Source organism: Gymnoscopelus microlampas (genome assembly GCF_963454915.1).
Source record: "Gymnoscopelus microlampas genome assembly, chromosome: 4".
Classification (NCBI taxonomy): domain Eukaryota; kingdom Metazoa; phylum Chordata; class Actinopteri; order Myctophiformes; family Myctophidae; genus Gymnoscopelus; species Gymnoscopelus microlampas.
The window spans coordinates 59833492-59857134 of NC_139941.1; the positions used below are offsets into that span (position 1 = coordinate 59833492).

Genomic DNA, 23643 nt, shown 5'->3' on the forward strand with positions numbered 1-23643 from the left:
ATGTAGTGGAGTAGACGTACAAGTATGGAAAATGGTGAAATACTCCGGTAAAGTGAAAATACATCAAAATGGTACTTATAAGTGTGTGTGTGTGTGTGTGTGTGTTCCAGAGTGACAGTCAGGAAGGGAGGCGTGGTTCTTCAGTGGGTGGGGCTGGCCTCAGCCTGGCGTGGGTCCAGCCCCAGCATGCATGTCTTGTGTTTATAAGAGCAGGCCAGGTCTCTCCACACACCACAGTCTCCACAAACAGACAGACAGGACACAGCTGATCCCTGCCTGCTCATAGTAGCATATCCTTGACTCCTCTTAGAGAGCCTACCAGACAAGACAGACAGACAACATGGGTAGACAGAAGGTGTACCTGGAGAAACTGGCACAGACCTTCAGGCTGCGCAACCTACTGCTTCGCCAGGCCCTGGCAGAATGTCTAGGAACCCTCATCCTGGTGGTAAGCACATTTTTACATTTCAAGGTCTCCCCTTAACTCTGATTAGAACCCCCCTTAAAGGGATAGTTCACCCAAAAAATGACTTATTTTCTATCAATTACACACCCCCATGAAGCCTTGAATTCATGGAGATTTCTTTAGTTTTTGTCGCATTCCTAAGCCAATATTTTTTTGATGACCAGCAGAAAGATGCTACTGTATCAAAAGGAGTCTCTTTGAGTCTCCTATCAGAAATACACCCGCTCATCTCATTGGCTAAGGAATGTGACAAAAACAAAAAAAATCTCCATGAATTCAAGGCTCCATGGGGTGTGTATTGATAGGGAAAAAAAGTCATTTTGGGGGTGAACTATCAATTTTAACTCTGACAGTATACAAATGGAGCCAAATGGACTTGTGAAGGTCAATTTGGCTCCATTTGTATACTGTCAGAGTTACAGACTTGTAAAGGGTTAATTTAGAACCCCTTAAAGGAACCCAGAGAGTCCCTGGAATACACTTTGAGAATTAGATTTGATTAGATATTGGATTAGAGTTTTTGTTTAATTGGCAATTAATGCAAAAAAAAACAACAGCCATGTTATGTGTGTAATGTTACTTCCTTCACAGGTGATGCCTATGACACTAAATGAAGGCTCTGTTCCATTCAGGGTCAAATAGAGTCAGTGTGCTGCTGCTATTGTGCATGTCAACTCAATGCAAACTAGGCTCTGCTACAGTAAATGGAACAGAGCCTTATTTAGTCAGTATTGGTAACACCTGTGAAGGGAGGATGTAACATTGCACAACAGCTGTTGTATTTATTATGTCAGTATGGCTGCTGTGGAAAGAGGTCCGTTGCACTGGTCCTTTTTTTTTTATTCCATTTTGTTTCAAAGAGAACCTGCACCATATGTGTGCACAGCATTGCAGATGCTTTGGGTTTTCAGAATAGTCATTTTTTTCCTCGTTCTGTAAGGCACTTGTTTTTGTCTTGTCTGACAGTTAGGAAAATATCATAAGAGAAGCTTGGAAGAGGTACAAGATAGCATGCAAGCCAATAACATCAAATTAAAGATACAATATCAGATTATATAAATGAAATCTTTATTTTCAATGTGAAGATTCTGTCTCACACCTTTCCCAATTATTCTTAGTCTATAAGACAGTTTGTTGTCTTTCTCCAGGCTTGCATGGCACCAAAGAGCGCCTTCCCCAGAAGCACTCATTGCATCGTATTCTAGTATTTCTGAAAAGGCTCTTAACTTGTTTTCTTAGAGATCGTTTAATTTAGAGGCTGCTGTCAGTCATTTGGATATGGAAGATTTGATGTTGACAAGAAAGAAAAGACGTCTGCACACACACACAGACAGACAGACAGACAGACAGACACAGACCTCATGGTGTGTTTATTTGTATATGCATCAGTTAAGATACTGTGATACTACACTATGGTGAAGCTTGGGGCATCAAAAAGTTGTCTTAGGAGCGTCTGTATTGAAGACAAACTTAAGAGGTCTGCAGTAGAGATGCCTGCACTACAATGTCCCTGGGCTAGAAGCCTCAAACTGTCCACATGCTGATATTGATGCAAAAACGTCTTTGATTTAAGACATCTGTGTCAAACGATGCTCGTGAAAAGTAACTTACCTTGTATATTTACTAAATTTTTAGGTACTTTTACTTTACTTGAGTATTTCCATTTTCAATGGCCAGACTACTCTATACATCGCAGCAGGCAAATATTGTACTTTTTACTCCAGTACAATTATTTGACAGATTTAGTTACTTTGCAGATTTAGGTTATTAATACAAAACATACATATATTTTGATGTCAATACTTGAACTTTTACTCAAGTAAAGTTTTGAATACAACCTTTTTACTTGTAACAAGAGTATTTTTATATTGTTGTGTGCTATTACCACTTTTACTTAAGTAAACAATTGGAGTACTTCCTCCACCACTGCTACTGAGTAGCATTGATGATAGTCGAAGACTGAAATGTTTCAATTGAAGTTTGACACATTTACTCATTTTGTTAGTTCCTAGTTTTTCGTTTATTACATTTTTGACATTTCTTAGCACAGTCTCGTCGAGTCTGCCACACCAATTTCACTGCACATGCTTGGACAGTATGAGCCTGTCAGCCTTTTCTGCATCAATCTCAGCATGTGGACTATTTCTTTGTTTCTTTTTTCATCTCTACTGCCGACTTCTTACATTTGACATATCCAAAGCATTATTCATCCATATGAAATGTATGATTATACTACTTAAGCGTTGAGGAAAAAACTGGTTGGTGACTGATGCAGTGTGTAGTTTACTCACTGACGGTGAAACTCAGGGGCGAGGGCATTTTCTTAACCACTTAAGCCCTACTTCTTTATACGATAAATAGCAAATCTACTGACAACTTGTCAAGACTCAAGATGCAACACGTAGTGAACTTATAGATCTGCCATTCTTTTTTTTTTCCTGAAAATAGGGACACCAGGGTTAACATAATGTCTTTGTTAAATTGTGGCACGCCCACTTTGGTTCCCAGTTCAGGGCAAGAACTGTACTGTAATTGGTTCCAGTTCTGAACCAATTCATTTTCAGTGGAAACACTCTAAACTGGTTCAAAATTATGCAGGAAAAAAGAACCGAACCGGTTCAACCCCGGTGGAAAAGTGGCCACAGTGAGCACAACTATATTTACTAAGAACACCTACTGTCGTGCAGGATGGATCCAGGACACACAAGTTGACACAACCTCACATTACCTTCTATTGTCGGTGGTTGAGCTTTAGCATCATGTGTTCTCTGTTTGCTGAAGTGCATGTATTTAAGGCAAGGCAAGTTTTGTTTGTATAGCAGTATTTCAATGTCAAGCTTAATAGTAGGGCAGTTTCGAGGCTCCGTGAGCACCCCAAAAACACATCTCTTAAACCTGTTTTTTTAGGACCCTAAAGGTGTCTAGTAATGATTTCTGCTTGTTGCCCATGTCAACTAATGTCCCATGGGGTTTATTTTTAACCCTTTCTGACACCTACCCCCAACCCAAACCATAACATGAAGATAACAGAGAATACCATAACTCTTGAAGTAAACAACATACAGCAACAAATGAACACATTTTCCTATATCATTTTGACCCAAGGAATGCATTAAAGTGGTTATTATAAAGATTCAAGCACATCTTGACTCTATTTCAGGACATAAACAGCCAAAAACAAGCAGAAAACGTTCAAATCACAATTATCACATCTATATTTCTCTTTGTACTAAACTTTTAAGGTGTATTCTTTTTTACCATATGTTTTTTAGGACCTTTATTGTGTCTAGTTAAGATTTATTCTTGTTGCCCTGGTCAAATAATGGCCCATGAGGTTCATTTTAACCCTTTCTGACACCTATTGCCAATCAAACCATAAAATTGAGATAACAGAAAATACCATAACTCTTGAAGTAAACAACATACAGCGACAAATGAACACATTTTTCTATATCATTTTGACCCAAGGAATTCATTGAAGATTATAAAGATTCAAGCACATCTTGACTCTATTTCAGGACATAAACAGCCAAAAACAAGCAGAAAACACTCAAATCACATCTATATTTCTCTTTTTACTACATTTTTAAGGTGTATTCTTTTTTACCATATGTCTTTTCGGACCCTAAAGGTGTCTAGTTAAGTTTTAATGTTGTTGCCCTGGTCAAATAAGGTTCCATGGGGTTTATTTTAACCCTTTGTTACACCTATTCCCAACCCGAACCATACAATGGAGACAATAGAAAATACCATAACTCTTGAAGTAAACATACATAGACAAATTAACACATTTCTATATATAATTTTGACCCAAGGAATTCATTAAAGTGGTTATTATTAAGATTCAAGCAGGTCTTGACTCTATTTCAGGACAGAAACTGCAAAAAACTAACAGAAAATGTTCAAATCACATCTATATTAATCCTTGTATTAAATACTTAAGGTGTATTCTACTTTACCCCATGTTTTTTGGACCCTTATGGTGTCTAGTTAAGATTTCTTCTTGTTGCCCAGGTCAACTAATGTCCCATGGGGTTCATTTGGTGACCATTTTAAATCGATGTCCACAGGAGAGGCGTTTTCATATCTGAACCAGACAACGTACAAAATAAACCCACTTTTTCATAGAATGTTTACACCAGGAACCTAATGGAAAGGTTACTGACATGGTCCAACCATTCTTTATTGGTGAAAAACACACAAATATCAAATTCTGGCTTATATTTAGGCATAATATAACTTTCTTGAATAATCAAAACATAATGTCACTGATCGGTATCATCCATCTCAACCTCTTCCCTCTTATCATCATCATCATCATCATCATCATCATCATCATCATCATTAAATATTGTTAGGATGATCATACACCAACTTGAAAGCCTTTTGAAATTTGGGGTTCTTCTGGAGCTTTTTGAGTGGTGCCACCTTGCCCTTGAAGGAACTAGTACAGCCCTGATCACTGAATACATGTATGGTACCCAAGCAGGGTGCTACAGTATGGCTGCCCAAGAGAGGTTGCTAGCTCCGTGACATTTACCAGCTGACGGTGCCTGCCTGTGCCAGTGTCAAGGTAGATGAGCAGGTTGATGTCGTCATTAACATCAACAATCATTCAAATCTGCTAACACAAGAACTCACCAAAGTTATATAGGTATTGATCAATCAACTCACTTCTCAATCTAATGCCACAAGTTTATGAGCTGTTCCTTCCACGATGAGAGCAGCTGTTTCACATTTTGCCAGCCGGGATGCTGCCTCCTTACTCCCCCAGACCTTGAGCATCAACTGCAGAGCTGTCGCATATTTTCCGCATTGCCCAGAAAGAACTTAAAGTCCTGGGGTTTCCTGGTGGCTTGACCTTGCACTATGAATTTCTCAGAAAGTCCACGCCTCAGCCTCTACTGCGCCCTTGATGGAATCAAGAGTGGTCTTGAGTCCATCAAGGCGCAGTAGAGGCTGAGGCGTGGACCAGCTCGCTTGCCCCCATGCCAGGACTCACTCATCCCCCACATCCAGTGGGTGAACTATAGAGTGACCTGTTACAAGCGAGCAGCTGAGACAATCTTTTGGAGGCCTAAATCCTATGATGATGGTCAGGGGTGGCAGAAGACAGAAGGAGGGATTTTGGAGCCTGTCTGGTCTTGTGGGCCAATTCTGCCCCTATCTCTCATTGACCTCTTGGCTGCTGGTGTCATCAGTGATGATGTGAGGGAAGAGGAGGAGTTTGATGATGAGATGGATGATACTGATCAGTGAAATTGTGTTTTGATATAAGCCAGAATTTGATATTTGTGTGTTTTTCACCAATAAAGAATGGTTGTACCATGTCAGTGACCTTTCCATTAGATTCCTGGTGTAAACATTCTATGAAAAAGTGGGTTTATTTGTCTTGGTTCAGATATGAAAACGCCACTCCTGAGGACATCGAATTAAAATGGTCACCAAATGAACCCCATGGGACATTAGTTGACCTGGGCAACAAGAAGAAATCTTAACTAGACACCATAAGGGTCCTAAAAACATGGGGTAAAGTAGAATACACCTTAAGTATTTAATACAAGGATTAATATAGATGTGATTTGAACATTTTCTGTTAGTTTTTTTGCAGTTTCTGTCCTGAAATAGAGTCAAGACCTGCTAAACCTGCAAAATTATATATAGAAATGTGTTAATTTGTATGGTATTTTCTATTGTCTCCATTGTATGGTTCGGGTTGGAAATAGGTGTAACAAAGGGTTAAAATAAACCCCATGGGACCTTATTTGACCAGGGCAACAAGATTAAAACTTAACTAGACACCTTTACGGTCCTAAAAGACATATGGTAGAAAATAATACACCTTAAAATGTAGTACAAAGAGAAATATAAATGTGATTTCAAAATATTCTGCTATCTTTTGCTGTTTCTGTCCTGAAATAGAGTCAAAATGTGCTTGGATCTTAATACTAACCACTTCAATGAATTCCTTGGGTCCAAATGATATAGAAAAATGTATTAATTTGTCTCTGTAGGTTGTTTACTTCAAGAGTTATGGTATTTTCTGTTATCTCCATTTTATGGTTTGATTGGGAATAGGTGTCAGAAAGGGTTAAAATGAACCCCATGGGCCATTATTTGACCAGGGCAACAAGAATAAATCTTAACTAGACACCATAAAGGTCCTAAAAAACATATGGTAAAAAAGAATACACCTTAAAAGTTTAGTACAAAGAGAAATATAGATGTGATCATTATGATTTCAACATTTTCTGCTAGTTTTTGTCTGTTTCTGCCCTGAAATAGAGTCAATATGTGTTTGAATCTTAATAAAAACTACTTTAATGAATTCCTTGGGTCAAAATGATATAGAAAAGTGTGTTCATTTGTTGCTGTATGTTGTTTACTTCAAGAGTTATGGTATTCTCTGTTATCTTCATGTTATGGTTTGGGTTGGGGATAGGTGTCAGAAAGGGTTAAAAATAAACCCCATGGGACATTAGTTGACATGGGCAACAAGCAGAAATCATAACTAGACACCTTTAGGGTCCTAAAAAAACAGGTTTAAGAGATGTGTTTTTGGGGTGCTCACGGAGCCTCGAAACTGCCCTACTATAATATAAGGCATTTAAAGTATATCGAATAACAAATGGTTCCAGTCCAGACACCACATCTGATGGAGATACATACATTTCCCATATCAAAAGATTAGATTAAACTGTTTATCCAAGCGTAAATTCAATGTATAAACAGTGTAACATCTATATCCCTGTCAATCTCAGAGGTCTAATCTGTCTTTAGTCTAACTTCATCCCATATGTCAGCGCTTGGATATACAGTTAATACTCAAACGAAATTAAAGCTGCAATCTGTAAGTTTTATGTCCTACCCGGGGCTCGAATCCAGGTGGTCTCCTGTGTGGGAGACCAAACATCTACCACTCAGCCATGAGGCAATTGGCCAGGGTAGATGCAATACTGCGTTGCGCTTATGCGCTCCAGGCAGTACTACTCGTGAACCGACATGTCAGAGTCTAAATTTGTCAATGGAAGAGAAGGGAGACCACCTCCAGCCACTGCATATACGAGTTATATTGTATTCACATACTCTACCATATACAGTAGATTGGTTGAAATAACGTGTTATTCATTGAAATAAGTTCTGAACTGCAGCTTTAAGGGCATTTGAGGCTTCCACAGTGTAGCTCAGACTCAGAGTTGAATGACTTGTGGCTTACTTAGTGGTTAATAAAGTAATTGATCAACGTGTAGAAACCTGCACCCTTTCATGTTGACATCTCCTTAATGGCCACTCCCTAAACCACAATAACCTGCAGTAGCTGCCACTCTAAACAACAAAGGCAATTTATGCAAGTAAAAATCATTATATACTGTTAGCTTTCCCCCAAAACCTCTCTATTATTTTCTGAGATTCTGAACCCACAATGTTTTTTATTTTAATGTTTAAATTATTTTTTAGGTGGCATACATGTATACAGAGTGAGTTACAGAATCATTTTTAATTCAGTATATAACCTGTTTTGGTAAGGCTGCACTGTAGCTTATTTGTCAGTATAAATGCATGTAAATTTAAAAGGACATATTGCCCCCCAAATCCTAACAACAAAACATCCAAGAATTAAGCCACACCAATATTTGGTGACTAGTACTACTCAGCGCTGTGTACTGTAGGTAGGTAGGTAGGTAGGTAGGTGATTTAGCATGCTGCCGGTAGGTGTGGCACGTGCAATCATAACAATACAATATGTTATGCGAAATGACGTATAGATTCATAATCATCCAAGAATCAAACCACACCAGTATTTGGCGACTAGTACTACCCAATACCCATCACTGTGTGTACTGTTAGGTGAGGTGATTTAGTACGCCGCCAGCAGGTGTGGCACGTCTGTTCTGCAGGTGACATGTGACTCGGGTGCTGGGTGGGACGGCAGGCTGAACAATAGAGGTGACACACGATGAGCATGCTTGACATATTTTTACTTCCTCTATTAGAGATGTCACCTCCCGCCTCTCTGTGTGTGTGTGTGTGTGTGTCTCTCTCTCTCTCTGTCTGTCGCTCTCTCTCTCTGTCTCTCGCTCTCTCTTCAAACACTACTTGTCTGTCAACATATTATATATGAAAGAAAGCTGGTAATGAGTCATCAGCAGTTAGTACAGGATGAAGGTGTGCGCATTTGTCTCCAGCTCGCTGAGTAGTGACCATGTCTACAGGCATCATTCTACATGATGCTTCTCAACACAGTTTCTATTGAAAGCAGTGAGGAGTTTCATTCACTGATTCAAGCCAACCACAGGCTGGTGGTGGCTATACGGGGGGTCTGGGGTCTGTAATGTATGTGCTGTTTCCACAAGGACTTCATTGTTCTTGTAGGTCAGCATGGGTTGTTGCTAACTCTTAGTGTCCTGTCTAAGCCTTTTTAAAGCATCAGTAGAGCTAATGTTTCACAACTGATCAACCAAAAACTTATGTAACCACATGAACCCTATAGCTTCCCTATTCTGGGGTGAACAAGCTCGTAGATTGACTGTTTTCAGTGAAGACCTTTGGTCCAGTAGCGGACCAAGTACTTAGTTGACCCCAGTTAACTAAGTATAGTGTATAGTGTTTAAGTAGTTAAAAAGTGGGCAAGAGTGAGAGAGGGCGTGTGAAATAAGTGGAAAAAGGAGTTGTGTGAACAAAGAAACAATAGAGTCCTTTTAAAAAATGTTTACAGTTACGATCGAAGAATTGCCAGTTGGAACGTCAAACTTGGATCTGGCCTTCTTCATCCAGACGTATTACATTTTGTTTCACTTAGAAGAGAAAAGTGAGTAGAAGGTGGTGCTGGTGATTTAGATGCTGTGATACCCCGTGATTTAAGGTTTTATTTCCATTCCAACGCTCGTAGATCATCGCTGAGGTTTCTCTGACTCACTCTGTCCGCCTCCTCTGTGCTTCTGTCTAGCTGGACAGCCATGTGCGTCAACTATTAAATGTAGTTGTTGGACTATTTTGGTAGTTGTTGGAGCGCCTTTTTCTTTCATAAGGAGCCCCTTTAACAAACTCCGTATAGATAGAGCTTAGTGTTAATTGCTTACGGATGGGCCTTTTCTGGTGTAATCCCATCTCATCGAACTTAGTCATTTGGCACTGTTGCAGGCCAAGTACTGTACCTATTGTACTCATTTGCAATGAGATGCCTCTGACATTCATGAGAACTTGGTGAAGGAGCTCTGAGTTAAAGCAATGCATCCATATGTACACGTGAACAGTCTATCTACAATGGCACTGATCTGCCACTATAGTGTAGGCTTGGCTGGGTTCGTCGGGGGCTGAATAGAATTTAGACTGAGCCCAGTGAGGGTGAACCTTCCATTAGGCGCCGGCTCCGTGGAGTGTGGCAGCCTCAACAACATGTGTGCCTACTGTGGTCTGGGTGGAATGCCGCCTTTTATAGTGCCTTGTCGGGGGGTTCTTCTGAGACTGGCAAACTCAGCAAGGACCACACGTAAACTTCTGTTGTTGAACGGATACATACAGTACAACCTATACGAATGCACACATGTCACACACACGCACACGCCCAGACACCCACACATCCATAGTATAACATTGCATATCTGCGACCACTTATCAGTGACAGACAAGATGCCATTCTTAAGGATGTTCCTTATAACAGTAGATTGTTGCCCAATAAGGCATGTTTTGCTCTTAATGGAAAGGGAACTCCTTTCAGGTTGACACTGAATATTTGTCCATCAGATAAAGCGGCAGTATAATGACGGCAGTCATTTTTGCAGGGTCAGATGGCAACACGTATTGTTTTTCTGCATCACATCTCACCTTCCATTCAACACACAACGGAGGACATTTAATCAAAAGGGGATTCAAGTTTCTGCGGTACAGATAATGATCATGCCCCGAATTCTCACCCCTTCATGACAGGAGTTATGAAACCGCAGTTTTATGACCGTCAGTTATGAAATGGCACTCAATGAACCGTATTCATAGCTTGCTTGCGTCTTTCAGAAAGGTTTGTGCAACACTTCAAGTAGCTCTCTGAAGAGTTCCCAATACATTTCTTTCTACTTAAATAATTTAATTTTTTCTCTTATTTTTATTTTTAACCACTGTATGCCAAGGTATATACACTTAAGGGCCTCTTAATGTCTAGATGGTAAATTAAAACTCATTGGAGTCTGTGTTGTGATTTGTTGCCGACTACACAGAGTAAGAAATAGAACACATATTTGCACTCACGATGGCGGTGTGTTACAAAGGATAAAAACCTGGCGAAGACACGATGCTATAGACTGATGCTAGGTTTGATGTTTACCTTGTGTCACAGTTTCTTTGAAGCACTACAGTGTTCTCTTTGCGCTCTACTTAAGTGACTTTACCTTGTTTGCTTGACTAGAGTGCTTACTCTGCTTTCTCGGATCTCGCACTTGTCGCTCTGCGATAAGAGCGTCTGCTAAAGACCTAAATTGTACATAAGGCACTTTAAGGCTAATTTACACTCTTCAAGCTAACAAGTCGCATCATCTAGTACAGCTTCACAGCAGCTCAAAACACTTAACAATGTCAGCTGAAGGGGCGTGCTGGTACATGATCAGAAAGTTTCGTCGACATCATAATTGCAATGTCCCCAGTCACGATTCTGGACCAAAACCTGTGTTGCATGCATGTCTTTCTCCCCCCTTTATGAGCTTCCTCTCTTGCAAAGAAAAACGGACTAAAGCATCTTAAGTTAAAGGACTTAGTTTTTTTTGCAACAAGGGTTATTTTATTAGTTTGTAATGATGATCATTAAAAGATCACTTATTGCTTTCTATCGTTTTAGCAATTTTTAACTGGGGGGTGGGGGCATTCGGGTAATTGGTAAAAATGTTTTTTTTTAACACAATAAGCCGGCTATTTCTGTCCCCGCAAGGCCGAAGGCACGGAGGTCAGGACAGAACCTCTGCCCCAAATGTTTCACATCAGTCTATTACCAATTACCCGAAGTGAAAAATTTGGCCTCTGCCCTGACCTCTGTGCCTTCAGTCTTGCGGATATAAAAATAGCCTGCTTGTTGTGTGTAAAAAAAAAAACAATTACCTGAATACCCCAGGTTAAAAATCGCTATAACGATAGAAAGCAATGGATGAGATTTACCACTCTTTAAATTATTATCATTACAAACTAATAAAAGATCCCTTGTTGTAAAAAAAACAAAAACAAAGTTGCCCTTTAAAACAAAAACCGAGGAAGTCAAAGGAAAGTGTGTGTGTGTGCGTGTTAAAAATAGGACATGCTGTTAAACAGTTTTCTCTCTGTTGTTCTGCTCCTCCAGATGTTTGGTTGTGGTGCCGTGGCCCAGCTGGTGCTGAGCAAGGGAACCCATGGCATGTTCCTCACCGTCAACTTTGCCTTCGGCTTCGCCGCCACCTTGGGCATCCTGGTCTGCGGCCAAGTTTCAGGTAGATTAACCACTTAAACCCCATGCATGTAGCGTCCGTATTCTGGGGGGAAAACGTGCGCAGAAAATGGCAGATCTACAAGGCTCGCAACGTGTCCCATTTGCGACACGTTGTGTGCTTTTCGGCTATGTTCAGTGTAAGATGTGTAGAGAAAAAGTATAGAGCCCTGAGGGTTCAACAACGTATGAAGTTTAAATGAATAAAGTGTTTTTACTAATGTATGTGTGTGTGTGTGTGTGGTGGAGTATGTTAATGCAATAAGACATAGCAGTGGTGGCCATGTTGTGGTGCCACAGATAGAAAACCCATACATTTTTCCCATAGAGATTTCCGAATATATTTATATAAATGATTTGGAGCCTGGAACCAAGCCATCCAGGCTCCTGGTGAATCATGACCATAAAACATAAAATTAAAGGGGTTTCTATCTGTGGCACCACAAAATGGCCGCCACTGCTATGCCCTATATAACTACCACATTTGCATGGTTGGAGATGGTCTATCCAACTCCTCTATTGAGAAGTCGGACGCCCACTGTTTTGGCAGACGAGGCGGCATACTAGACTTGACATGGGATGTGCCGCCATCTTTATTGTAGTTCGGACATTGTTGCAATTCTAAAAAAAAACTAAAACACAGATTGTACTGTAGCTTTAAAGAAGCAGAACAAACAAACACCACTTCATGTGAAAAAACCTGCTCAAATACCTGCCAATCCGTTTCACACTGTAGATCTGGGGTGTGTGCCCATCATCTTCACCTTAGGGTTGTTGATTCTTGGCAATCCAGGCAGAAATGTTGTGTTATGAGGTGCAAAGATTATTGCTCTGCTGCTCCACGCCTTGATAAATAAGATGATTTATTGAAGTGTTTGCTGTCGAGTCCACTTCTTTTTGGAGTTATTTAAATAACTTCAACATGTTAACAAATACTATGAATAACTTCAAGTATTTTGTTGTCGGATAGAAACGATAGAAATCTCCATATTTTAACTTTTAATGTTTTCTTTCGTAAATTAATGCCCTACTTCCTACTTTGTCATACTACAGTGTCACAGAAAAGTAGCAAAAAATGCAGATCTACATGCGACAAGTTTTGAACTTGTAGATCGTCTATTTTTAAAAGATTTTTATACATTTGAAACCTGTGAAATGGGGCTCGTACTGTTGGTACTTTAAGTAGATTTTGATGCCAATACTGTACTTTAGTGCTTTTACCCAAGAACATTTTTTATTCTGGACTTTCACTTGTAACAGTATTTCTTTCTACATTGCAATATTGCTACTTTTATTTAAGTAAAAAGTTTTGAGGACTTTTACCACCACTGCAGTTTTGGACATATGAGGTTTCCACTTAACCAACCTACAGTTTTCTTAACATGCTGTGACACACATGCATCTTTTTTTTACATGCAGGAGGCCATCTGAACCCCGCTGTGACCTTCGCCCTGTGTCTGCTTGGGAGGGAGCGGTGGAGGAAGTTCCCAGTATTCTTTGCCTTCCAGACGCTGGGCGCTTTCTTGGGCTCTGCCATCATCTTCGCCATGTACTATGGTGAGGAATCGCTCCAGGCACCAAGCCAAGAGCAGACCAAACACACTCACACACACTCTCTCGCTCTCTCGCTCTCTCTCTCTCTCTGGAACCACTCATGCTCTCAAGAGGGTTGAATGACTGGCTGCTTTACTTGGTCGTGAATATAATAGTAATTGATCAACATGTACAAACGTAGTGTTTCATGCAACATCACCTTTCATTGTTGTCATCTCTTTAATGGCCACTCCCTAAACTATAATAACACAGCTTTACTGTACTCTATAAACCAGTGGTTCCCAAACTTTTTAGCTCCAAGACCCAAAAGAGAAATGAGACGTTTTGCCCTGCACCCAAACACCCAAAAATAGCAGATCTACAAGCTTGCAGATCTGCTATTTTCACTACTTCTCAAACATTTGTTTTCTAATTTAGGGAATTTCTTTGATTATTTTTATTTCATTCATGAAATTCTTTTAGAAAAATGTTTGAATTTGTTTTCAACTCTTGACATTTGTGATATTTTTGTGGAAATCTTTAGAAAATCTTAATTAATGACAAAATGTAGGAAACAAAAAAGAAAAGGACATTCACTCGCGACCCACGAAAATGGATCCGCAACCCACAAATGGGTCCCGACCCACTGTTTGGGAAACAGTGCTCTAAACAACAAGGGTTCTATTTGCAAGTTAAAACATGACACACAGCTCCCTTCATTTAAGACCTCAAAAAGCTTCTAAATGGAGCCATTTTCCATGATTCTGAACTCTCACTCACATCTATTTAGGGGCCATGTATACAAAGTGAGTTTGTTTGGGTAAGGCTACATTGTAGTTTACTTACCAATATAAACACATTTACATTGCATCTAAATCGCAATGATAAACTTATGTTAAATTGCTTATGGATAATCAGCCTAGAAGTAAGAGTGTGTGAGTGTGAGAGAGAGAGAATAATCATCCCTGTGTAATTGACCAAGACTGGACAAAACCGTCTCTCTGCAACCACATTGGATGCCTGTGGCAAATGTGTCATTCTACTTAATTAAAACCAGAGAGAGGATATAAAGAAGAGCCTGTATATATCTTTGTGTCCCTTTTTTTTCTTCTTTTTAGATGCACTGTGGGACCTCCCTGGAAGTTTCAATCTGTCCGGGCCCAACGCCACAGCTGGCATCTTCGCCACCTACCCTGGAAAACATCTCACCCTGGTCAACGGCTTCTTTGATCAGGTAGAGAGTCTCTCTATTCCAGATTGTTCAAATTAAAATGGTACCTGACAGTGTTGATTTTGACAGCAAATTTTGATTTAGTTTCAGTCATGGTATTTTGAATACAATGCCATTTAGTTATAGTCATATTTTAGTCACTTGAAATGTTTTAGTTTTTGTCTAGTTTTAGTCGACTAAATAACATAGGATTATAGTCGACTAAATCTACAGTTGATTTAGTCGACTAAAATGCATTTCCGCGCTTGATGGCGTCGCAATGACTGATTTTACACTTGGTTGCATGCTGAACATACAGTAGCCGATCTACAAGCTCACAATACTGCTATTTTCAGAGCGCAACACCCGAGCTCAACCAAACATAAAATGACTTTTAGTTCTACTGGATCTCTTCTCCGCTAGTCCCTCCCTAACGTTTTAGTCTATAATTTGTCAATATATTTAGTCGTAGCTTAGTTTTTATTTAGTTTTCGTCAGTGAAAAAAGGTAGTCGACGAACATTTTTCGTCATAGTTTTAGTCGGCAAAATCAACACTGGTACCTGACTATCCTATGGAGTACCTGAAAAGTGCCTCATATATACTGACCAGACCTTCACGTTCTCACCACTTTGCAGATCATCGGGACAACGGCTCTCATCGTCTGCATCTTGGCGATCGTGGACCCGCACAACAACCCCATTCCTCAGGGACTGGAGGCCTTCACTGTGGGCTTTGTGGTTCTGGTCATCGGACTGTCCATGGGCTTCAACTCCGGCTACGCCGTCAATCCCGCCAGAGACCTGGGACCACGTATTTTCACCGCCATGGCTGGCTGGGGCACCGGAGTCTTCACGTGAGTCTTCTATAGTTTTCTACATCAGTCGATCGTTCTTGCGTCTTGTCTTTGATTAACCACTTGATCCCCAGCATCCCTATTCTGGGGGGGATATGCTCCAAAAATAGTCATTGTTTTTTTTGGGGGCGAACAAATATTTGGTGTAGAGTGAAAAAAGAACATACAGTACATGGGAACAGTTGCAACTCGGGTCCGTTTTACTAAGTGCGGTATACAGGGTTTAAATCAGGGGTGTCAAACTCACGTTTTGGGGGAAAATGCGGCCCCCAAAGAGGTCCAATGCTGCCCCCAACATGGGTTTCAGAAAAGTAAAAACATACAACCTTTTATGATGCCAAATGTCTTGTAGAATGCAACTGTAATATCACCAATTAAAGTAGCTATTCTTCTTAATAATAAACAAAATTATGGTTTAAATGCTTCAAACAGGGATTTCCCAGTGGGGGGGAAAAGCCTGATCGTTAAACGCTTGCCACTTTTTCTTGTATACTTCAGTTATGGGAACTGCTGGTTCCTGGTGCCGATCTTCGCTCCGTTCCTGGGCACCATCATCGGCGTGATCATCTACCAGCTGTTCGTGGGCTTCCACGTGGAGGGAGAGTTCCGCGACCGCGAGCGGCAGGAGAAGGAGCAGGAGAACGAGAGAGTCCGACTAACCAACATCACGACCAACGACCACGCTAAAGAAGCAACCAAGGACATGGCCATGGCGTGAACAACGACAACCTCGTGTTACCACGAGGATGTTATGCTCTCCAGCATCATATGAATACATACAGTCTGTAAATACACACACAAACACAACTAGGGGATCGAGCATTCAAACACTGTTGTCTTTCTAAAAGCTCCAGTTAGGTTTGTTGCAGCTGAGACATTCCTCCAAAGACTCTTGACAGCTCATGTTCATGGGAACAGCCATAGGCATAACGGTCTGTAGTAGTCTCTCTGCTTAATGGGCTAAATAATCATTTCACTTGTGACTCTATTGTACCATAGAGGAATGATTGTTTATGAACAAATTGGGGTTGAGGAAGCATTCTTTTGTTTTGTTAACACAGAATTACATTAATTCTTAATCTTAGTGTATTTAGACATTGTGTTCGGAGAGTATTGTACCGAAGTAGATATTAGTGTGTCATATTGTATTTGTATAGATTGTTTTGTTTTTACATTGCTATGTGCATCCCAGCCTTGGCCAGATATTTGCAATATTTTCTTTCCATGTCCAGAAACTTTCAAACGTACTCAATTCAGGGATATTGTCTTTTAAAGTTCAGATTTTAACGTGATAGTTCAATTATGTCCATTCATCGGTTTATGAGAAGATTGTTGTTTTGAACACCCCTTCTCAAAACTAATGCTTTTAGTGTAAATGTTTAATTTAAAAGATATGTACTAAATAAAAAAATCTTGTTAATTTATCAAAGGCTTTAAAGACTACAACAAAAAACATCCTGTAGTAGGCCTATAGTCATTGGCGAGGTGAAACGATTATGTCCGGTATGTCTATACTAATTTATATCGTTGCTGTCGGGCAGAAACCTCATATCTCCATATTTCAACTTTTTGTATTTTTTTCGCAAATACTACAGGGCGTGTCAGGGCTATTTTCTGCGAAAGTCTTCCCCACAATAAGGATGCTGGGGTTTCAGTGGTTAATCTTATACGCCAGAGACCTACAACACTGCTAGTTTAAAAGACTTCCCCCGTCCACTTTCGTTGCACTGTAAAATTACTTATCTGGTGGTTGTTCAAATGATCTGGCAACCACACTGATGATGCGTTCCTCAACTGGAAAACTTGATCATTTCCCTCTGTCTCTCTGTAAGCTATCGGGGAGAGAGAGAAAGAAAGTGTTTGTTAACTTCCCATCTTTAAGCATGCTTGTACATAATTGCATAATAATTGTGTCGATCAAGGCATGACAAGAGCTGCTGAACAGCTGCTGATTTTTTTAAAAACCTGACTCACACAGGGATGCCTTTCAGTGGATGGACTACTATTTCAAAAGTAACTTTGTAATTTTGTAGCTGTCGAAACCTTGTATACTGTACGTCTATGACTTTAACTTTTCAGGAAATGTAAACATTTTGTATTTAATCACAAGATCTTATGTAGTCATTTAATCACACTATACTATAATATAACTATAATACTTTTCACTGGTGAAACCACATTCACTTTCAAAATGTTTGAAAAAAGATCCCAAAAAAGACACGTTGTGAGCTTGGTAGATCAGCCGTTTTCGCTGCTAGTGTACACACTCTAACATGACAAAGTAGGTAATTTATGAAAAAACATAAAGTTGGAAATATGGAGATACAAGCTTCTTGCCTGACAGCGATAATTTATTGCCCTTGTTAGTCTTCTTGATGTGTCAGTGCCTTTTGTGTTCCACTCTATGGCAGGGTGCTGATGTGCCTATGCTGTGAAAAAAAACTTTTGTATTTTAGTTTTTGTTTTTGGTCAAGGGGGAGATGCTTTTGTATATTGACATAATAAAGTCCTTTTTATCATTGCCTAAAATGTGGGTCATTGGATGATGTTACACCCCCCTCCCTTTCTTATTCTGTCTACTTTCTCACGTCTGGTCCTTAGATGAGGCAGTAAAAAAATGCCACCCAATAATAGAAAAGTGCAAACTCCACCTGGTATTCTATCTTTCATTGTATTCAAAAGGGACATTATGTAGAACAAGAATTGTGATCTTTAAATTCACATGATCATAGGGTTGTTTTTGGGCGGAAAAATAAAGTTATTCGGCCCAAAGGTAATTGAAGGCATTACATTGATAGTTATTATAATTTTTTGTGAATATTTTATTGGTCAGAAATGTAAACAGCACCTGGTACAGTAAGGCTAAAAGGATAAGACAAAGTCCCATGGACTTGTCTCCATTGTGGTCCTATGTATTCAATTCATCAACATCGTATAAAAAATTACCCAATAATACATGTCAAACAAATCTAAACACTATGTACAAAAGAGATGGGACTACATTTACTAGGGCTGTGTATCTTTGGGTATCTTCAGATTCTTGGGGGTCACAATTCGATAAAAAAACAATTCAAAATTGTTTCTCTTTATTGTGAGAGGGTTGTGTAAAAATCATTGGCTTTGACGGAATCTTAGATTAGGCGCAGTAGTTCTATTGCAGAAACACAACATAATTGCCTTGATGCAAGTAACATTAACGAGTGTCAACGAGCGTCAGCTGGACAGTGACACACACCTCAGCTGACCTGAAAGTGACTTGAGTTAGTTTCTAAAAACTCCTTGAATATGACTGAAGAAATGATGGATGTCTACTGTGATTATGGTAAGCTCACATTTCATATCACAAACAAGCCTGGATTTTTGGAAATTGTGAATCGATTTTGAATCGTTATATAAAGAATTGTGATTTTTTTATATGAATCAATTTTTTTCCAACACCCCTAACATTTACCTCTCCTTGTGGTCTCCTGATGTTTTTTCAGGCCGATTTTGAAAGAAAACAATGTTACACATCCTGTAATGGATGATGTCAGGGCATTCCACATTTGGTGGCAGAGCAGTAGAATGAGAACTTTCTCATGTTTGTTCTAAATGTGGATGCTACCAGATCATGGTCGCTCCCTCTAGTGTTGTGGGTGTCACTCACTTTGGAGAAGTAGTTGAGCAGCCACATTATGAAGACATTCACAGGTGTTACCAATGATACTAATGAAGGCTCTGTTCCATTCTGGTCAAACAGAGTCAGGGTGCTGATGTTGTGCATGTTGGCCCACTGGAAACACTCTGTTACACCAGTGGGTCTACAGATGGGGTCCAGGGACCCTCATGGGCTTCCAAATGGCCCCTTACATGTGTGTAGCTCTGAGAGTGTACAAATGGAACCAAATTTGTACACTTAGAGGAAACCACTGTGCTAGACTAAATGCTAGACTAAATGGAACAGAGCCTTCATTAGTATCATTGGTAACACCTGTGAAGGAAGTGATAATATGGCTGCTGTGCATAGAGCCTATTGAGGGCTCTGTCCCTTTGACAATCTTAAATATCAATCCCAGTGATTTGCTTAACCCTGTCTTCTACTCTGAGCCATCCCAAACTAGCAAAGCGTGTTGGAATTAGGTGGGTCATGGGCTCAAGGCCAAGAAGTAGTCTTATCACTTTGTTTTGGGAGGTCCGTTTTTAGTGACATTGTGAACCAAGAGGTGCAAGCATAATCAAAAAGGGCATTGAATGACGGCTGCAGCTAGAGTCTTGAGAGCACTTCATTTAATTTGTTGACAAAAGAGGAAATCCTGGGCAACTTATGACTTCCATCTATAGTTTCCATAATATCATAATATTCTCCTGCTAATACATCAGGGAATGGTGCTGGGTCAGGTTGCAGCCTCCATCTGCTTTGGGTCGACCGGTTCATTTGGGTATGACATAATCAGCCAATAGATTATGAGAATGTATTCTTTAAATTCATTCCATAAGCTGCAAATATACCGTGCAGCTGCTAATATGTGCAATACAGAACAATGTTTATATCTGGTATATTGTTTATCTATAGGTTTATTATATTTCTTATATACATGTTTTATATAGTTTGATTACTAAGTGTTTAAATGTTGTTGCTGCCTCTATTCACACCAAGCTGCAGATGAAATTCATTTTTTTTGTATGTGCAAACATTTTTGGCGAAAGACTTTGATTTGGAATTCTGATTTAATTGTTCAATGCTTTTGATACGAGGAATAGAAAATCCAGTTGGAAGTTAATTGAAGCAAAGTTATAATCATGGGACTTTTCCCCAACACTATGGCTTTCATAAAGTAAAAGTAAGTGACAGCTGTAATATTGCTAAATATAAATGGATGTTGTTGTGCATTTTGTTTAGCAAACCTGGCATCAAATCGGCGCGCTTCTCAAAGACAGGAGACCTCAGACTGTCAAACCAAAATCAAAACATCACAGTTATAATCATGGGACTTTTTCAACACTATGTGTTTCACAAAGCAAAAGTAACAGACAGCTGTAATATTACTCAATATAAACGCATGTTGTCGAACATTTTTTTCTTAGCAAACCCAACATCAAATCAGCGTGCCGCTCAAAGACAAGAGACCTCAGTCAACCCAAAATCACAGTGAGTGTTGCACAGGGTTAGCAGCTGGAGCAGTGGAGCTCCGCTAAATATATAGACATCTCTATTCCCTCAGCTGCGAGCTCTTTAATAATCATTTTAAGTTCCCATGTTGAGACCTGCTCCATCATTATGCAGCGCACAGCAGTACTTACAATGCTATATTTGGTACGAACTTTCATTCCCAAGTATAGCTCAGCCTCCGCATACAACAACAGGGCCAGCAGCATTGTGTGTGTGTGTGTGTGTGTGTGTGTGTGTGTGTGTGTGTGTGTGTGTGTGTGTGTGTGTGTGTGTGTGTGTGTGTGTGTGTGTGTGTGTGTGTGTGTGTGTGTCCATATAAATCAAAGCAGCAGCCTCTTGTTTTGGCCTTTGTCTTCTTCGCCATTCTCCTCAAAGTACTGTAGACATTTGATGATGTAAATCATATTTATCGCATGCTGCCTTTAGTGCCTTATCCTGAGATGAACTCTTTGCCATATCTATGATGATGGTAATATCTTCAACTTTTCTACAAAAAAAAGTCCCTTTTCTCTTCTTCTTCTCCTTCTTTTCTCTGTATACTTTACTTTGTTCAGCTCAATTAATCTTTCCTTGAAATACTTTTTGATGGCCGGATTTTGGTTGTGCAACACAGGTCTGAATACTGTAAGCATTGTGTGATTAATTCCAACAGGTTAAGGCAGATCACCTTGCATGTGAGGGAGAGATTGAATAGAACCCCTGATTCACCACAAATTACTCACACTGCATTGCCGTCAGCACAGGACGTGCTAATGCAATAAGGTCTCGACCTTGACCACAAAAGAAGTCTTAAGCCTTGTGCGTGGGTGTCGCGCAACGCAGAGAGATTATGGTGGAGTTTGCACTTTCTACTATTGGTACTATTGGTGAGCTTGTAGATTGGCTATTTTTGATAATTTTGTGTGACATAGAATGACGAAGTAGGGCATTAATTACGAAAAAAGTTAAAATACAGAGATAAGAGGTTTCTGCCTGACAGTATATGCAATGTGGCCCTCTGGAGTGAGTGTGGAAATATAGTGGCCCTCTCCATCATCAATGTTGCCCACCCCTGCTATAGCCTTTACGCTAATACATTCTTCATCGTAGTAGATTGATCTTCGTGGATAACAGGGATGATTTAATGCCCCCTCCTACTCAACTCTTGGTCGACATGTGTGTCCAATCTTAAACTGACTAAGAATTATTTTCCCTTTGAAAATGATTTCTTACTGCAGATTCAAGGTGTTGCTACTGTACGGGCGCAACCTTTTGCTGCAGATTACGCAAACTTGTTCACGGGTCGTCTTGAAAACAAAAAACAGAACATATTTATTCCACCAACCCTTTTTTATTATAACCGCTCTATCAATGTTTTTTTTAAGCTTTCACAGTCTGCCTTTGACTGCCTTTGGAGAATACTGTACATCAATCAACTTTTGATACAATTCTACCATTCACTTTTTATATATCCAAGTTACCTTGACTGGCAGAACACTCTCCTCATCACTGTAAGTGAACTTAAAGGCACATGTTCGCATAGGAGCTAACCAGTGCTCAAGCACTTGCCCGATTGCCTTCATAGGAGAAAATGCACTAGTGCACTTTCACCTATGAGGGCAATCGGGCCAGAAACAAGGGCATTGGCATACTCAACTGAGAAATCTTCACAGTATGATCTGCCATGAGACATACTGTACTGTATATGGGTGTAAAGTTGCTGACTCAGAATCAAATCAGCGCAGAAGCTCCATCTATTCACAGAGGTGATCCTAAATCCGCTGTAGCTAGACACTTTCAGGCAGTGACGGCTCATCCACTATGTGAGAAAGAAAGAGAGATTGTTTATGTTTTTGTAAAGCTGTGTAAAGCTTGATAGTGTCAATCCTAGCCAAATACACGTATCTTGAAACAAACATTTTACAACGTGAAAGCATATGGTTTGGCTGGTTATTTATGATTCATGGGTCTGTTGCGTCTGTGTGACATATCGTGAATGTGTGGACGCATAATGGTATGGCCACACATGCAGTACGCATCGGAGGCGGAGTAGCACATGTGTCGAACGTGTCAATTACCCATGTCGTATTGCGGATTGTGGGCCGGTTTAGTGGTGTGTGTGTGTGTAGATTAATGACGTAGGCCTGGCTATGTTGGAGTGGTTGGCTCACTGAAAGAAAACTACAAACTAAAAAAAAAGCCTGCCATGTCTATGTGTGCGTGGTCAACCACGCACCACTTCCCAATTGGTTGACGCCCGGTCAAATTTCACCAATGTTGATCTCCAGGCGTTGAGTCGTAATGGGAAGCTCGATTCCTTCGCTCCCATAGAATGGAAGTGAATAGGAGGCTGATGCTTCTGACACGTATGTGTATGTGTGACCATGTGCTCATTGTGGTCAAGTAGGTCACATCCAATTAAGCCTGATGTATGCCAGAAATAGCAGATCTATACCAGCTCACAACGCATCACTGATGCCACCCATTGCGTGCTTGTAGATCGGCTATTTTCAGCGCACAACACCAAAGTACAGTATTAATTTTGGCATTAGCTGACTGTTGTGTGTATCAGGATCTGTATATATAGATCTTTGTTTGCTGCTTTTCAAATTCACTTTCAGCACTGTTTGACACAGATGTCTCACATTAACACAACATTTTTGCATCAACCTCAGCATGTGGATTGTGGACTGTCTTTTGAGGCTTTCTAGCCCATGGGACATTGATGTGCACGTACTACACTGGACAATTCTTACTCAGAGACAGCAGCGTTAACCACTGAGACATGGTGTCATCATTTCGTTGTTGTCGGTGTGTCGGATGTCCAAAACTGTTACTTTTCAGGAAAAAAAAAAAAAAGAACCTGTGTTCCAATTGCCAATGGTTCCAGTGTAGTTATTAAATAGTCACAAGCTCTTGATAACACTTTTGGTACATTTTTCATAAAATCCACACTTAAACAATCACTTCCAAAGATTTTCAAGCAAAAAATAGTTGTTGCATTGTATAGG

The 23643-nt window shown here is 40.0% G+C and overlaps 1 protein-coding gene across 1 annotated transcript; it reads left to right on the forward strand.

Moving 5' to 3' along the window:
• Positions 1 to 218: 218 nt before the first annotated feature.
• LOC311043119 (aquaporin-3-like) lies at positions 219 to 18025 on the forward strand. The gene is made up of 6 exons (XM_084054296.1): positions 219 to 448; positions 11784 to 11910; positions 13326 to 13463; positions 14558 to 14673; positions 15287 to 15504; positions 16003 to 18025. Exons 1-6 carry the CDS (start codon positions 341 to 343, stop codon positions 16220 to 16222), a joined length of 927 nt encoding a protein of 308 aa, XP_083910422.1. The 5' UTR covers positions 219 to 340; the 3' UTR covers positions 16223 to 18025.
• Positions 18026 to 23643: the final 5618 nt, after the last annotated feature.

Excerpts from the sequence above, each read along its gene's own strand:
- LOC311043119 (XM_084054296.1), top strand. The coding sequence starts at position 341 with ATGGGTAGACAGAAGGTGTACCTGGAGAAACTGGCACAGACCTTCAGG. Across the intron at positions 449-11,783 it reads TAGGAACCCTCATCCTGGTG|ATGTTTGGTTGTGGTGCCGT; the intron begins GTAAGCACATTT and ends CTGCTCCTCCAG. Across the intron at positions 13,464-14,557 it reads CATCTTCGCCATGTACTATG|ATGCACTGTGGGACCTCCCT; the intron begins GTGAGGAATCGC and ends TCTTCTTTTTAG.